This window comes from Hylobates moloch, unplaced genomic scaffold (assembly GCF_009828535.3).
Source record: "Hylobates moloch isolate HMO894 unplaced genomic scaffold, HMol_V3 SCAFFOLD_9, whole genome shotgun sequence".
In the NCBI taxonomy this organism is placed as follows: domain Eukaryota; kingdom Metazoa; phylum Chordata; class Mammalia; order Primates; family Hylobatidae; genus Hylobates; species Hylobates moloch.
The window spans coordinates 70,171,715-70,189,898 of NW_026652284.1; the positions used below are offsets into that span (position 1 = coordinate 70,171,715).

Genomic DNA, 18,184 nt, shown 5'->3' on the forward strand with positions numbered 1-18,184 from the left:
TTCAAATTTAAATTTCTAAAAGTATTTGCTGTTATGTAAAAGATGCAAACTTATTTTGATCCTTTTGCAAATATTAAGTATTGTCTTATCCCGTGTTATGAATAAATAAGAAGTAGAGAAATCACTGATTTCTCAGGACCTAAAGATTACCCTTTTAAGCCTTCATTCTTTCAGTTATTTATTTATTTATTTTTTGAGATGGAGTCTGGCTCTTGTCACCCAGCCTGGAGTGCAATGGCATCATCTTGGCTCACTGCATCCTCTGCCTCCTGGGTTCAAGTGATTCTCCTGCCTCAGCCTCCTGAGTAGCTGGAATTACAGGCATGCCCTACCACACCCAGCTAATTTTTGTATTTTTAGTAGAGGCAGGATTTCACCATGTTGGCCAGGCTGGTCTCGAACTCCTGACCTCAGGCGATCTGCTCCCCTTGGTCTCCCAAAGTGCTGGGATTACAGGCGTGAGCCACTGTGCCTGGCCTCATTCAGTTAATTTATTGAGAACCTGCTGTGTCCTAGACACTATTGACCACTGTATGTGCAGTATCACTTTTTAATACAGCTTTTATACAATCATTTAAAAAAGAAATTTAGAAAACAAGAAAAAATATTTTATATTTACCTACATATTTACTATTTCTTTCCTTTTGACAATCTGTTTCTCTATAATATCATTTTCATATCACCTTGATTTTTGAAGGATATTTTTGATGGATATGAAATTCAGAGTTAACAAGCTTCTATCTTTCAGCACCTTAAAAATATAACTCCATTGTCTTCTAGCTTACATTATTTTTAGAAATGAGAAGCCAATGAAAATTTTTATCTGTGTTTGTGTATTTTTATTGTTTATTTTTACCTTTGGCTGCTATTAAGATTCTATATATCACTGGTTTTCAGTTATTGATTATGATGATGTCTTGATTTTTTTTCCCTGTTTATCCTGCTTGGGATTCGTTTAGCTTTCTGCGTTGTAAGTTATAGTTTTTACCAAATTCAGAATTTTTTTAGTCCTTATTCAAGTGCACTTTCTTCCTCTGTGACTCTAACTATACGTTTGTTAGAATGCTAGATACTGTTCCACAGGTCAGTGAGGTTCTGGGTTTTTCCTCAGATTTTTTTTCCCATTTGTCTTTCATTTTGGATAGTTTATATTGCTGTGTCTTCAGATTCATGGATCTTTTCTTCTACAGCTAAGCTTATTTGTTAAATTTTTCCTTTCAGATATTGTATTTTTCTGCTTTAGAAGCCATATTGGTTTCTATTTTGTATTTTCCATTTTTCTCATCATATAAATATTTTCAGTGAAATCTTTAAAAATATTTGTAATAGCATTTAAAAGGCTGTTTGTCTGCTACTTCTGTCTTCTCTGTCATCTCTGGGACTCTGTCTATTAATCATTTTTCTCCTTGTTAGGTTTCTGTGTCTTTTTATGTGCAGTAATTTTTTATTGCATGCTGTGAGTATTACGTCGTTGTTGTGTGTTTGTGTCTGCGTGTATTTTAATTTTCTTTTGAGGTGTGTGGTTTTTTTGTTATTTTGGAACGCTTTTAAATTACTTGTGCATCAGCTTAATCATTTTTAAGGGTCATTTTAAAGCTTTATTTCAGCAAGTATATAGTAGTCTTTACTTTGGGGCTAATTTAACCCTCCTACTAAGGCATTTTTTTTTTTTTCTGAGCTCTCTACTGAAAGCTCTGGATGTTCAATGAAGCTGCTTAGAACTCCCATGTCTCCCAGCCCTATGCAAGCTCTGGGAATTGCATCACTTACAGCTTCCTGGTAGTTGTTCTTTGCCTGGCCTCATGGAATCTCACACTAAACATGTACAGCTTATTTGTCTAAAGACTCATTGAGACTCCATGCAGCTTTATGGAGTTCTATCAATATCTCTGCCCACTTTCCTCCTTGGAGGAACTCTTAGAAACCTTAGTTTCCTCAGGCTCCCCAAACTGATCTCTATCTTCTTAACTCAGTGTGAATGCCATTTTCTGCTTAGATTCCTCCTCCTCATCCTTCCATCATCTATATAGTACCTTTAGGCAAAAAGCTAAGGTATCTCAGGGCTTATTCATTTTCCTTCTCTCAGTCATAGTCCTTCCCTGCCTGCTGTGCAGTATCTGTATATAATTGTAGCATATATCTTACTCAGTTTTCTTGATGTTTACAGCAGAAGGGAAGTTCATTATGGCTGGAGGCAGAAGTCCCTGCTAGTTTAATTTTAATTCTGATTTATTCTTATTCAAGTAGTGCTTAGTTAATGGGAATCCTGACCAGCTGATTATACAAGGTGCAATAGGGGCATGCCTCTGAGATTTGGGCTTTCGTATTGACTTGCCAGGCATACATTCCAAGTAAGTGCAGACTGGGCCATCCTAAATCACAAGATTAGTAGCAAGACATATCAATTTCCTTAGATTATTCTCTCATTAATTTAGAGTGAGTGAAGTTTTAAAAAATACTTCAGTTTTTCTTATACCCTCTTTAATCAGATCCCATTTTTATAAATAATGTTTTCCTTATGTGAAGTGATACAACTATATTGCTAATCAACTGTATCCTTTTAAAATTTCAGGAGCAGCATTTCTTGCCATTACCACTGTCTATGCTGAGACTGGTTCAGGTTTTGTAGTACCAAGTGCTTCTGCCAAAGCAGGTGTGGAAGCCATGAGCAAGTAAGTACTTCCTTGTCAGTCCTATTGCTGAACATAACTAATACAGTTTGGTGGCTCAGGGAACTAAATTCCTGCTTTCTGGTGTCCATCCAGAGAAAAGTAAACAAAGACTTGGATTCACGATGAGACATACATTTTATCTCCCAGATAAGTCCTGTCTGTCTATAGCAGCACTGTCCTGTGGAACTTTCTGCAGTGATGGAAATGTTCTGTAAATATGCACTATCCAATAGCCACATGTAGATATTGAACCCTTGGAATATCCCACTGTGACTGAGAAACTAAATTTTGAAAATTAGTAGCTGTATATGGCTAGTGGCTACGTATAAGACACCACAGGACTATAGCCTTTTTGCTCTCCCATAGATCTTTATCAGTGCCATCCCTAACCCCTCTCATAAGCACATCTTTATTCTTTTATTGTAGATACTGTATAAGATTAATGGGACTAACACAGACTATGAGCACTTGCCAAGTCCAGTGGCCTTTTCTCAGCAGAGTGTAACTGCCTTTTTTTTTTTTTTTTTGAGACAGGACTTCACTCTGTTGCCCAAGCTGGATTGCAGTGGCGCAATAACAGCTTGTTGCAGCCTTAATCTCCCAGACTCAAGCCATCCTCCCACCTTAGCCTCCCAAGTAGCTGGGACTACAGGCGGGTGCCACAGCACCTGGCTAATTTTTAAAAATTTTTTGTAGAGATGAGGTCTTGCTATGTTGCCCAGGCTGGTCTGGAACTCCTGACCTCAAGAAATCCTCCTGCCTCAGCCTAGCAAAGTGCCGGGATTACAAGCATGAGCCACTACACCCAGCCATGATTGCTTTTTGAATTTGTCCTCCATTGGCCTTTTCCATTGTCTTTGTTATAATGGGAGTTCTCATCATTTCATTGCTTGTCTGGCTTGCTATAATCATGGTATATTTCTTTGCTACCAGTCTCTTCCCCCTGTATTTTATATTCACATTTTCACCAGAATTATCTTTCTAAGAACATATATGTCTGCCCATGACACTCCCTAGCTAAAAATCTTAGATCATTTCCTGTCACTCTTTGGAATAAAAGCCAGAACTCACTATGGCATTCTAAACAGACTTGTCTCTGGCCATTGTTAATTAATTTATTTATTCAATAAATGTTTATTGTATACCTTATATGTGCTTTGTCCTAGGGATATGATAGTGATGGAAATAGAACAGTCCTCGTTGTTAGCTGAGCTTAAATTTTTTTTACTATTCCATTTATTATTTCCATGCTTTAATTTCCATTGAACTGTTCCATGTTAACTGTTCAATGTTTCCCTAAACTTACCATACAGCTTTCATATGCCTATGCCTGAGTTATATTGTTGTTGGAATTTTGCTGTGATGTTTTGCTTACTTCTTTTGGGATGTTTTCTCTGTAATCATTTCCTCCTCTCTGTGCCTTAAAACTTTGTTTAATCCAATCTAGTGAAAGGACAAACACTAATAAATAGATTCTAAAATGAAGGTAATATACCAATATAGCAGAGAGAGAGAGCAGGGCATGGCGGGCCTTTTTTTTTTTTTTTTTTTTTGAGATGGAGTTTTGCTCTTGTTGCCCAGGCTGGAGTGCAATGGTGCGATCTTGGCCCACCGCAACCTGTGCCTCCTGGGTTCCAGTGATTCTCCTGCCTCAGCCTTCCAAGTAGCTGGGATTACAGGCATATGCCACCACGCCTGGCTAATTTTGTACTTTTAGTAGAGATGGGGTTTCTCCATTAACATAACATTAAACAATCTGACTTCCCCACTTCACCGTGAGTTCTGTGAGAGAAAGGACCATATGTTTGCATCCTCATTACCCATAGCTGGTGCTCCATGCTTGTTGAGCTGAATTATGGTACTCTTCTTTTAGTAGTCCCAGAGCATTTTTGATATTTAAGTCAGTAAATGCACATTAGTTTGAGATAGAAAGAAATATTTATTCACAAGCTGAATCTTAGTCTGAATAGAGATAATTACCATTTTTTAAGGTCAGGTGGTGTTGGAAATAAAAGATGAGAACTTGACTATTTTGGCAGCATTTGTTCAATGTCAGTATTTTTTTTGTGGGTACTCTTCAGTCTTGTTAGAGCTTTTCATCTCATGTCCTTTAAGAACTGATTTGGTGCTGCTTTTATTGTGTTCCTGCATGTAATAGATGCTCAGTAAACATGTGCCTTCCTTTACAGCTTGAGTTCCCATCAACCTTCTTCTCATACTATATAGTACACAGTCTTACTAAATAAGGCATTATAGGTTCCCAAATTCTACATGTTGTTTGGGCCCTTGTCCTTTACTCATATTGACCCATATGCCTTGGCTGTCTTCCTTCTCCATCTGTATTAGTCCGTTCTCACACTGCTATGAAGAAATACCTGAGACTGGGTAATTTATAAAGAAAACAGGCTTAATTGACTCACAGTTTCCACATGGCTAGGGAGGCCTCAGGAAACTTAGAATGATGGTGGAAGGCACCTCTTCACAGGGCAGCAGGAAAGAGAATGAGTGCCAAGTGAAGGGGGAAGCCCCTTATAAAACTATCAGATCTTGTGAGAACTCACTCACTATCACGAGAACACTATGGGGAAAACTGCCTTCAGGATTCAGTTTGTCTACCTGGTCCCACCCTTGACATGTGGGGATTATTACAATTCAGAGTGAGATTTGGGTGGGGACACAGAGCCAAACCATGTCACTATCCTACCTTCTTAATCTCTCAGCTCCTCCTTTCCCCTGCCTCTTGCAGCAATCTCCTAATCCTTCTTCACCCATCAGCTCAGAATGTTACCTCTTCAGAGAAGCCTTCCTTGTCACTCCCACTTAGGTTCTTCTTCTTTTAAGCAGGTATGGCATACATCACACAATTCCCAGCCTAGTAACTAATTCATTATATAAACAGGCTCACCTCTCTTGAGAGGGAGGGACTGCTCTTTTGAGAGCAAGGACTGACTTTATTTGAGGCTAAGCAATATTTATAGTATTGACACATGGTAAGTATATAATAAACATTGGTTGAATGAACAATAATAATGGCTAACATATTGAATATATTGTTCTTAGCATCTTAACATGCAGATATAACTGTATGAGTGGATTCATTATCAGATTACAGTAATTCTTCAGTATATCAGCTAGCTTAATGACAGTTGAAAGATCATGCTAGCAATTGAACAAATGTATCTGGCACACCTCTGAGCACAGAGAGGATGGCTTTTCCTTTAGGCAGATTTTCTTAACAGGTTGCTCAGTTTTTCATAGGATAATATAGACTCTGCTCAGTACAGTAATTCTATTAAGACATGAAGCAATTTAGAGTAGATACACTATAAATAAACGCCCAGGGTAGCTATGGCAATGAATTTTGTCAAAAACATCACTCAGAGAAGCAATTTTTATGTATGTTCTGTCTGAAAGAGATACAGCCCACCCATTTCTCTAAAATGCATTCATGGATTAAGTCAGATTAACAGGCTATCTTGAGATTATGTGTACCCTATTCTGTAGAACTGGTTTTACTGAATTGGCCTTTGAAATGATGCTGTAAGACTATATTAATGGATGTCTGATAGTTTCATAGAACTTAGCCCATTTTTTAAAATTATACTTTAAGTTCTGGGATACACGTGCAGAATGTGCAGGTTTGTTACATAAGTATACATGTGCCATGGTAGTTTGCAGCACCCACCAACCCGTCATTTACATTAGGTATTTCTCCTAATGCTATCCCTCCCCTAGCTCTCCACCCCTTGATAGACCCAGTGTGTGATGTTCCCCTCCCTGTGTCCATGTGTTCTCATTGTTCAGCTCCCACTTATGAGTGAGAACATGCAGTATTTGGTTTTCTGTTCCTGTGTTAGTTTGCTGAGAATGATGGTTTCCAGCTTCATCCACGTCCCTGCAAAGTACATGAACTCATCCTTTGTTATGGCTGCATAGTATTCCATGGTGTATATGTGCCACATTTTCTTTATCCAGTCTACCATTGATGGGCATTTGGGTTCGTTCTAAGTCTTTGCTATTAAGAACAGTGCTGCAATAAACATATGTGTGCATGTGTCTTTATAGTAGAATGATTTATAATCCTTTGGGTATATACCCAGTAACGGGATGGCTGGGTCAAATGGTATTTCTAGTTCTAGATCCTTGAGGAATCACCACACTCTCTCCCACAACGGCTGAACTAATTTACAGTCCCACCAACAGTGTAAACGTGTTCCTACTTCTCCACATCCTCTCCAGCATCTGTTCTTTCCTGACTTTTTAACGATTGCCATTCTAACTTACATTAAGTGAGATGGTTTCTCATTGTGGTTTTGACTTGCATTTCTGTAATGATCAGTGATGATGAGCTTTTTTTTTTGATAGTTTGTTGGCTGCATAAATGTCTTCTTTTGAGAAGTGTCTGTTCATATCCTTCCCCCACTTTTTGACGGGGTTGTTTGTGTTTAAGTTTAATTTGTTTAAGTTCTTTAAGTTCTTTGTAGATTCTGGATATTAGCCATTTATCAGATGGATAGATTGCAAAGCTTTTCTCCCATTCTGTAGGTTGCCTGTTCAGTCTGATGATAGTTTCTTTTGCTGTGCAGAAGCTCTTTAGTTTAATTAGATCCCATTTGTCAACTTTGAACTTAGCCCATTTTATCTATTGCAAGGATACAGTGTCTTAAGGAGATTGTTATGCTATACAATTTTCCTTTTGTAAGTCTAGAAAGACTTAAACAATTTTTCGTATTAGAAACAATTGTGCTTTTCCTGAGCATTTAGCTTGCTTTTTCTTTATGGGTACTGTGGATTGTGTAACTGATTAGGCTTACCTTTTTTGTATAGAGTCATAGGAAGAACAGATACAAATTTGTGATGTGACTATTGCAGTTATATGGAACATCACACACTTCAGTACATTTAGATATTAGCTTCATTCTTGGCTCCGTTATATTTCGTTATCCTGGCTTTTCTCTCTATCTTGCTTTTTTTCTTTCCTTCTTCCTTTCAAATTATCCTGTCTTCCTCATTTGCATTATATGTATTCTTTTAAGCTACCTTGTCATTATTTGAAATTACATTAAGTATATATACACACAAATATGCATATGAATGTAAATTCCTAAAATGAATTTAGATTTTAAAAGAGCTATCTGTGAAGTAAGCTTTTAAAACAAGGTCCTTTGAAGTTCTTTGTTTGCTATTAGTGTTATATTTTTCTTCAGGACATTAAGCAAGATTTTGTTAGATTCCTATTTCCTTTCAAATTTGGTTCAACAATTATATTAAAGCCTAGTTAGACATGGATGTGGTTTATATTTTCAATCGATGTAATCTTTTTCTCAAATAAAGCACTTGTGATGTTACAGACATTGTAATCCAATGTACAGGGCTATGAGTAAAGTTATAATGCACTTTGTAAGTACAAGACTGAACTCCAGAAAATGTGAGGGAAGGGCATGAAGCACTCACGTGTTTATGTGAATAATTAATACCTACTCTAAAAATGTATATTGACATTGGACTTCATATTCTAAACTACAAATGGTAGGTGGTATAGCATAGTGGTTAAGGACACTAAAATGTAAAGGTTAGGTTGTACAGTAGAGTGACTAAGGGTACAGACTGAAGCTAGACCTCTCGAGATTGACAAATTGGCCATATGACATAGAGAAAATGATTTAACCTCTCTGTGCCTTAGTTACATTATCTGTAATATAGGGAACAGTAATAGTACCTACCTGTTGGGGTTGTAATCTCTGGCATATAGTAAACATCTAATGAGTCTCAGTTATTGCTGTTTTTAAACATATGGTATAATATTTGAGAATGTATGTTGTTGATTTTAATTTTTAGGTCTCTTGCAGCTGAATGGGGTAAATATGGAATGCGTTTCAATGTGATTCAACCAGGGCCTATAAAAACCAAAGTAAGTTGTATTTTGCTTGTTACCACATTGTGAATGATTAAATAATGAAACGCTGATACATATATTCTGGTTGTTGTGTAAAGGACTTTCCAGAGATGCCTGGGTTTAGAACCCTGGTTCTAGGGAAGAGGCCTTTGCCTTTATTCATTATCGAATATAAGAAATAAGGAGGCAGGCAGGAATATAGCAGCTATGCAATTTCTTCATAATGTCAATTTCAGTGTCTTAATCTTTTGAGATCTTTTATGCCATCAATGTTGGCACTTTGATTTGTTTCAGTGGTCTGTTACTGTGCTGTATTTGTTAACTTTCACGACATTTTAAAGGCTTTTACATTGTCTGACATCCTTTTTTAAAAAAAATCAAGGAAATGTAACTATATTTTTAGTTTGAGAGATGCTTTGGTAACTTATTATACAGGCTTTGTCTTGCTATAGGTAGGTAGCATTTTCCTTGACTCATGCTTGTGCCCTTTCACTCTCAGTCAATTATGCATGTCATCTAACGCCCACATCTCTCTGATTATAAGTCCTTCTGACAGCATAGATTTTACCTATAAGTAATAATCCTTGCGGATACTCATTGCAACTTGTAATTATCTCTAATGTTGTTACAGATGTTGCTCAGAATGTCCACAGCTTCTCTGCTCTCTCATTATCCCCAAATAACTTCACTCTCACACTTCTTTTGGTTTTCACCTAAAGCAAGTATTTATAATGTCAACCAGATGTAATGTTGAAAGACCAGGCAAAATTTGGTAACTTGTTTCAGTTGTGTAAACATATTGGAAAATAATACTAAGGGATAATTGGGTTATAGGTAGCTCTGGGTATTAAATAATAACTTGGAAATGGCCATATTAGTTTATTTAGCAGTTTAAAGGATGGGACATAGAAATAAAAACTTCCTGAGTGATTGAAACTTGATTGACTGTCTTATTTATTTGACAATTCAATACTAAACAGTCTAATAAAATTAGTGGAAAGAAACTTAAAAACATACATTAAAACACATGATTCAGGGTGGCCCTGTCCTAAGCATATCTGAAAAGAGGCTTATATACACAAATGCTTCTCTCCAAGACCCCAATATCTAGGGAAAAATCACCTGCATTTTAGTTATTTAACCTATATTTATTGACTGTTCACTGTATCCAGGGGTACTGAGAAAGATACAGAAATATCTCTGAGAAAGTGCTTGCCACTAAGGAGTTTACAGTCTAGCCACGGAGAGAGGAGTTGTACCCAAATAATAACTATTTACTGTTAAAGGGATTAAAAGAAAACTGAAGTGTAGAAACTCCCTAGCATGCACTTTTTAGAACCAGGACTGGGACCAGTTGCAACTCCTTGTCTCTGGGCTTTATAACCTCCTGGGAAGAACTGGAGGTCTCTCATGGAGTCCTCTGAGTGTTTGTTCTGTCTTACGGCTGCATTGTTGAGGAAAACTGCCACCTAAACTTAAAGGCACTAGTACAGAAAAATCCAGTTGTTTTTATTAATCAGTGCACATCCATAATTCATCTTGGTCTGTTCCTTCACATCATTGACAGAAAGCAAATTGGCCAATTTAGTAGTAGTTTTTCTCTCTCTAGAATCTAATTGAATTTCTACATACTTGTTTTCTTCCTTTTCCAATATTTTGGGGTGAAAGAAAAGGAAATTCCTCTTAAATATTTCCTATGAGCCACTTTTCTGTGTTTATTAAATGAAAAGCCAGTAATACCACTGCCTTTACCACCTAAGCTTGTACATATTTCAGGATACCTTTATATACATTTTTTCATTTGATGCTTACAACAATTTTGTGAGGTAACTAAGATAGATATCCTCATTTTACATGGAAGAAACTAAGATTAAAAGGGTTATATTTTCCAGTGATCTATTTTTTTTAAGAAGAATTTGGTGAAATTCTTTTTTACTTACAAAGCCTAAGGTTTTAAGCTGCGTGGTAACATGCCATTTTATACAGATTTTTTTCTTGAGTAGGAAAAGAGTTGATTGAAAAACCCAACACAGCCTAATTGTTTTCTTAATTTCTAAGGGTGCCTTTAGCCGTCTGGACCCAACTGGAACATTTGAGAAAGAAATGATTGACAGAATTCCCTGTGGTCGCCTGGGGACTGTAGAAGAACTTGCAAATCTTGCTGCTTTCCTTTGTAGTGATTATGCTTCTTGGATTAATGGAGCAGTAAGCGTTGTTTATTTCTCTTCACTTTTTTTTTTCAGAAGTGTGTTTGGAGCAGGGAGGTTTGTTGTGGAACCAATCCTGACAGTGCTGAATGTAAATATGTATTTAGTTGTAAATAATATAAAAATATTATATATATTGTTTAGCCTATGACATTTATTCAGTGATATATTAGTCCATTCTCACACTGCTAAAGACATACCTGAGACTGTGTAATTTATAAAGAAAAGAGGCTTAAGGGAAGTGCAGGGGGTCGGGGAATTCCCTTTCCTAACCAAGGGAAGCCCTGACAGACGGTACCTGGAAAATCGGGACACTCCCACCCTAATACTGCACTTTTCCAATGGTCTTAGCAAACGGCACACCAGGAGATTATATCCCGCATCTGGCTCAGAGGGTCACACGCCCACAGAGCCTCGCTCACTGCTAGCACAGCAGCCTGAAATAGAACTGCAGGGCGGCAGCGAGACTGGGGGAGGGGTGTCCGCCAATGCTGGGGCTTGAGTAGGTAAACAAAGTGGCCTGGAAGCTCAAACTTGGTGGAGCCCACCACAGCTCAAGGAGGCCTGCCTGCCTACCTCTGTAGACTCCACCTCTGGGGTCAGGGCATAGCTGAACAAAAGGCAGCAGAAACTTCTGCAGACTTAAACGTCCATAACTGACAGCTTTGAAGAGAGTAGTGGTTCTCCCAGCACGGAGTTTGAGATCTGAGAACGGACAGACTGCCCCCTCAACTGGGCCCTTGACCCCCGAGTAGCCTAACTGGGAGATACCTCCTAGTAGGGGCCGACTGACACCTCATACAGCCAGGTGCCGCTCTGAGACGAAGCTTCCAGAGGAAGGATCAGGTAGCAACATTTGCCATTCTGCAACATTTGCTGTTCTGCAGCCTCCGCTGGTGATACCCAGGCAAACAGTGTCTGGAGTGGACATCCAGCAAACTCCAACAGACCTGCAGCTCAGGGTCCTGACTGTTAGAAGGAAAACTAACAAACAAAGGAAATCCACACCAAAACCCCATCTGTATGTCACCATCATGAAAGACCAAAGGTAGATAAAACCACAAAGATGGGGAGAAACCAGAGCAGAAAAGCTGAAAATTCTAAAAATCAGAGCACCTCTTCTCTTCCAAAGGAATGCAGCTCCTTGACAGCAATGGAACAAAGCTGGACGGAGAATGACTTTGACGAGTTGAGAGAAGAAGGCTTCAGACGATCGGTAATAACAAACTTCTCTGAGCTAAAGGAAGATGTTCGAACCCATCGCAAAAAAGCTGAAAACCTTGATGAAAGATTAGACGAATGGCTAACTAGAATAAACAGCATAGAGAAGACCTTAAATGACCTGATGGAGCTGAAAACCATGGCATGAGAAATACGTGATGCATGAACAAGCTTCAGTAGCTGATGCAATCAAGTGGAGGAAAGTGTATCAGTGATTGAAGATCAAATGAATGAAATGAAGCGAGAAGAGAAGCTTAGAGAAAAAAGAGTAAAAAGAAATGAACAAAGCCTCCAAGAAATATGGGACTATGTGAAAAGACCAAATCTACATCTGATTGGTGTACTGAAAGTGACAGGGAGAATGGAACCAAGTTGGAAAACACTCTTCAGATTATTATCCAGGAGAATTTCCCCAACCTACCAAGGCAGGCCAACATTCAAATTCAGGAAATACAGAGAACGCTACAAAGATACTCCCCGAGAAGAGCAACTCCAAGACACATAATTGTCAGATTGACCAAAGTTGAAATGAGGAAAAAATGCTAAGGGCAGCCAGAGAGAAAGGTCGGGTTACCCACAAAGGGAAGCCCATCAGACTAACAGCGGATCTCTCAGCAGAAACTACAAGCGAGAAGAAAGTGGGGGCCAATATTCAACATTCTTAAAGAAAATAATTTTCAACCCAGAATTTCATATCCCGCCAAACTAAGCTTCACAAGTGAAGGAGAAATAAAATCCTTTATAGACAAGCAAATGCTGAGAGATTTTGTCACCACCAGGCCTGCCTTACAAGAGCTCCTGAAGGAAGCACTAAACATGGAAAGGAACAACCGGTACTAGCCACTGCAAAAACAGGCCAAATTGTAGAGACCATCAATGCTAGGAAGAAACTGCATCAACTAACAAGCAAAATAACCAGCTAACATCATAATGACAGGATCAAATTCACACATAACAATATTAACCTTAAATGCAAACGGGCTAAATGCTCCAATTAAAAGACACAGACTGGCAAATTGGATAAAGAGTCAAGACCCATCAGTGTGCTGTATTCAGGAGACCCATCTCACGTGCAGAGACACACATAGGCTCAAAATAAAGGCATGGAGGAAGCCCTACCAAGCAAATGGAAAACAAAAAAAAAGCAGGGGTTGCAATCCTAGTCTCTGATAAAACAGACTTTAAACCAACAAACATCAGAAGAGACAAAGAAGGCCATTACATAATGGTAAAGGGATCAATTCAACAAGAAGAGCTAACTCTCCTAAATATATATGCACCCAATACAGGAGCACCCAGATTCATAAAGCAAGTCCTTAGAGACCTACAAAGAGAATTAGACTCCCACACAATAATAATGGGAGACTTTAACGCCCCACTGTCAATATTAGACAGAACAACAAGACAGAAAGTTAACAAGGATATCCAGGAATTGAACTCAGCTCTGCACCAGGCAGACGTAATAGACATCTACAGAACTCTCCACCCCAAATCAACAGAATATATATTCTTCTCAGTACCACATCGCACCTATTCCAAAATTGACCACAGTTGGAAGTAAAGCACTCCTCAGCAAATGTAAAAGAACAGAAATTATAGCAAACTGTCTCTCAGACCACAGTGCAATCAAACTAGAACTCAGGTTTAAGAAACTCACTCACAACTGCTCAACTACATGGAAACTGAACAACCTGTTCCTGAATGAATACTGGGTACATAACGAAATGAAGGCAGAAAAAAAGATGTTCTTTGAAGCCAATGAGAACAAAGACATAACATAGCAGAATCTCTGGGACACATTTAAAGCAGTGTGTAGAGGGAAATTTATAGCACTAAATGCCCACAAGAGAAAGCAGGGAAGATCTAAAATTGACACCATAACATCACAATTAAAAGAACTAGAGAAGCAAGAGCAAACACATTCAAAAGCTAGCAGAAGGCAAGAAATTACCAAGATCAGAGCAGAACTGAAGGAGACAGAGACAGAAAAAACCCTTCAAAAAAATCAACAAATCCAGGAGCTGTTTTTTTGAAAAGACCATCAAAATTGATAGACTGCTAGCAAGACTAATAAAGAAGGAAAGAGTGAAGAATCAAATAGACGCAATAAAAAATGATAAAGGGGATATCACCACTGATCCCACAGACATACAAACAGAGAATACTATAAACACCATTATGCAAATAAACTAGAAAATCCGGAAGAAATAGATACATTCCTGGACTCATACACCCTCCCAAGACTAAACTAGGAAGAAGTTGAATCCCTGAATACACCAATAACACACTCTGAAATTGAGGCAATAATTAAAAGCCTACCAACCAAAAAAAGTCCAGGACCAGACAGATTCACAGCCGAATTCTACCAGAGGTACAAAGAGGAGCTGGTACCATTCCTTCTGAAACTATTCCAATCAATAGAAAAAGAGGGAGTCCTCCCTGACTCATTTTATGAGGCCAGCATCATCCTGATACCAAAGCCTGGCAGAGACACAACCACAAAAAAAGAGAATTTTAGACCAATATTCCTGATGAACATTGATGCAAAAATCCTCAATAAAATACTGGCAAACCAAATCCAGCAGCACATCAAAAAGCTTATCCATCACGATCAAGATGGCTTCATCCCTGGGATGCAAGGCTGGTTCAACATATGCAAATCAATAAACATAATCCATCATATAAACAGAACCAAAGACAAAAACCACATGATTATCTCAATAGATGCAGAAAAGGCCTTTGACAAAATTCAACAACCTTCATGCTAAAAACTCTCAATAAACTAGGTATTGATGGGACATGTCTCAAAATAATAAGAGCTATTTATGACAAACCCACAGCCAGTGGGCGAAAACTGGAAGCATTCTCTTTGAAAACTGGCACAACACAGGGATGCCCTCTCTCACCACTCCTATTCAACATAGTGTTGAAAGTTCTGGTCAGGGCAGTCAGGCAGGAGAAATAAATAAAGGGTATTCAGTTAGGAAAAGAGGAAGTCAAATTGTTCCTGTTTGCAGATGACATGATTGTATATTTAGAAAACCCCATCATCTCAGCCCAAAATCTCCTTAAGCTGATAAGCAACTTCAGCAGAGTCTCAGGATACAAAATCAATGTGCAAAAATCACAAGCATTTTTCACAACAATAATGGACAAGCAGAGGGCCAAATCATGAGTGAACTCCCATTCACAATTGCTTCAAAGAAAATAAAATACTTAGGAATCCAACTTACAAGGGATGTGAAGGACCTCTTCAAGGAGAACTACAAACCACTGCTCAGTAAAATAAAAGAGGACACAAACAAATGGAAGAACATTCCATGCTCATGGATAGGAAGAATCAATGTGTGAAAATGGCCACACTTGGCAAGGTAATTTATAGATTCAGTGCCATCCCCAGCAAGCTACCAATGACTTTCTTCACAGAATTGAAAAAAACTACTTTTAAAGTTCATATGGAACCAAAAAAGAGCCTGCATTGCCAAGACAATCCTAAGCCAAAAGAACAAAGCTGGAGTCATCACACTACCTGACTTCAAACTATACTACAAGGCTACAGTAACCAAAACAGCATGGTACTGGTACCAAAACAGAGATATAGATCAATGGAACAGAACAGAGCCCTCAGAAATAATACCACACATCCACAACCATCTGATCTTTGAGAAGCCTGACAAATAGAAGAAATGGGGAAAGGATTCCCTGTTTAATAAATGTTGCTGGGAAAACTGACTAGCCATATGTAGAAAGCTGAAACTGGATCCCTTCCTTACTCCTTATACAAAAATTAATTCAAGATGGATTAAAGACTGAAATGTTAGACCTGAAACCATAAAAACCCTAGAAGAAAACCTAGGCAATACCATTCAGGACATAGGCATGGGCAAGGGCTTCATGACTAAAACACCAAAAGCAATGGCCACAAAAGCCAAAATAGACAAATGGGATCTAATTAAACTAAAGAGCTTCTGCACAGCAAAAGAAACTACCATCAGAGTGAACAGGCAACCTACAGAATGGAAGAAAATGTTTACAATCTACCCATCTGACAAAGGGCTAATATCCAGAATCTACAAAGAACTTAAATTTACCACAAAAAAATCAAACAACCCCATCACAAAGTGGGCAAAGTGTATGAACAGACACCTCTCAAAAGAAGATATTTATGCAGCCAACAGACACATGAAAAAATGCTCATCATCACTGGCCATCAGAGAAATGCAAATCAAAACCACAGTGAGATACCATCTCACACCAGTTAGAATGGCGTTCATTAAAGAGTCAGGAAACAACAGGTGCTGGAGAGGATGTGGACAAATAGGAACACTTTTACACTGTTTGTGGGACTGTAAACTAGTTAAACCATTGTGGAAGACAGTGTGGTGATTCCTCAAGGATCTAGAACTAGAAATACCATTTGACCCAGCCATCCCATTACTGGGTATATACCCAAAGAATTATAAATCATGCTGCTGTAAAGACACATGCACACATATGTTTATTGCAGTACTATTCACAATAGCAAAGACTTGAAACCAACCCAAATGTCTATCAATGATAGACTGGATTAAGAAAATGTGGCACATATACATCATGGAATACTATGCAGACATAAAAAAGGATGAGTTTGTGTCCTTTGTAGGAACATGGATGAAGCTGGAAACCATGATTCTGCGTAAACTCTCACAAGGACAGAAAACCAAACACCGCATGTTCTCACTCTTAAGTGGGAATTGAACAATGAGAACACTTGGACACAGGGTGGTGAACATCACACACGGGATCCTGTCATGGGGTGGGAGGAGGGGGGAGGGATAGTAATGTACATATACCTAATGTATATGATAAGTTAATGGTTGCAGCACACCAACATGGCACATGTATACATATGTAACAAAACTGCACATTGTGCACATTGTACTCTAGAACTTCAAGTATAATAAAAAAAAAGAAAAGAGGTTTAATTGACTCACTCTTCTGCATATCTGAGGAGGGCTTAGGAAACTTACAATTATGGCTGAAGGGAAAGAGTCATAACTTAACATGGTGGCAGGCAATAGAGATAAAGGGAGGGAGAGAGAGAAAAAAGGGAGACAGAGAGAGAGAGAGATTGAGGATTACAATTCAAGATGAGATTTTTGTGGGGACACAGCCAAACCATTTATATCAAGTGATAAATTAATAGATGCAGGTTACCTTGGTAGATATACCTTTGAGATGATCTTCAATACTGGGTAGATATTTGAAATTGGGAGATGTTAGAAATAGAATTATAAGCTGAGTAATCAATTTAGGTTTAATCATGAGTTTTATCTTGAAAATTTGGGCTAGATTTAAAGTGCCAAAGAGATATTCCATCCAATTAGTATGGGAAAATGGCTAGTGGTTCAGAAACTTTTTAAAAAGAGTTAGTTTCAGAGTTTAAAAATTTGTTTTTTCCAGGTCATTAAATTTGATGGTGGAGAGGAAGTACTTATTTCAGGGGAATTCAACAACCTGAGAAAGGTAATGCTTTTGTGTGTATAATGTAATATCAGCAGCTATGATACTAAGCTTTAAAAACATGTAAAAGGCACATTAAATTGACATCTTTTTGTCTTAGGTCACCAAGGAGCAGTGGGACACCATAGAAGGACTCATCAGGAAGACAAAAGGTTCCTAAGACCACTTTGGCCTTCATCTTGGTTACAGAAAAGGGAATAGAAATGAAACAAATTTTCTCTCATCTTTTGACTATTTCAAGTCTAATAAATTCTTAATTAACATTCATTGAATATGTATTATGTGCCAGGCCAGTGATAGCCATTGTATATTCAAAGAAATAAAATAAAATCTAGTCCTTCAAAACATTAAAAAAAAAGGAGGCATGGGGAGAGTAGGTAAAGGCTCCTCTTTACCTACTGATAGAGGTAAAAAGTGCTTAGAAGTGCGGCGAGAACAGATCGTTGTGACTTGGAAAATCAGGAGAAACTCAATGGTGGGGGTAGCATTTGAGTTACATATTATACTATACCTATATTGATAGGGCCTAAAAGAAAGAAATTAGAGGTTACGCACTAAATACAATAGACTTTGCCTTTCCAGTATTATTTTCTTTTCATTGGACTTGTGAATTATCTTCTTTGGGTAACTCAGTGTTAACTCAAACCTTTAGTTTTTACTAGGACCTATTTGTAGCCAGGCATTTT

The 18,184-nt window shown here is 38.1% G+C and overlaps 1 protein-coding gene across 5 annotated transcripts in view; it reads left to right on the forward strand.

Moving 5' to 3' along the window:
* The window catches only part of DECR1 (2,4-dienoyl-CoA reductase 1), a 239,319-nt gene that overhangs the window by 32,120 nt on the left and 189,015 nt on the right, over window positions 1–18,184 (forward strand). For 4 of the 5 annotated variants that reach the window (XR_004370965.2, XM_032760011.2, XM_032760012.2 and 1 more), the window contains exons 6-10: window positions 2,573–2,672; window positions 8,511–8,583; window positions 10,627–10,773; window positions 17,439–17,501; window positions 17,599–17,650. Coding sequence is in view for 4 of the 5 variants with exons in the window: in XM_032760011.2 (XP_032615902.1) it covers window positions 2,573–2,672; window positions 8,511–8,583; window positions 10,627–10,773; window positions 17,439–17,501; window positions 17,599–17,650 (435 nt within the window). In the remaining variant the exon portion in view is untranslated. Of the gene's footprint in view, window positions 1–2,572; window positions 2,673–8,510; window positions 8,584–10,626; window positions 10,774–17,438; window positions 17,502–17,598; window positions 17,762–18,184 lie in introns of those variants that run through there. The other variant, XM_032760014.2, reaches the window with a different exon arrangement.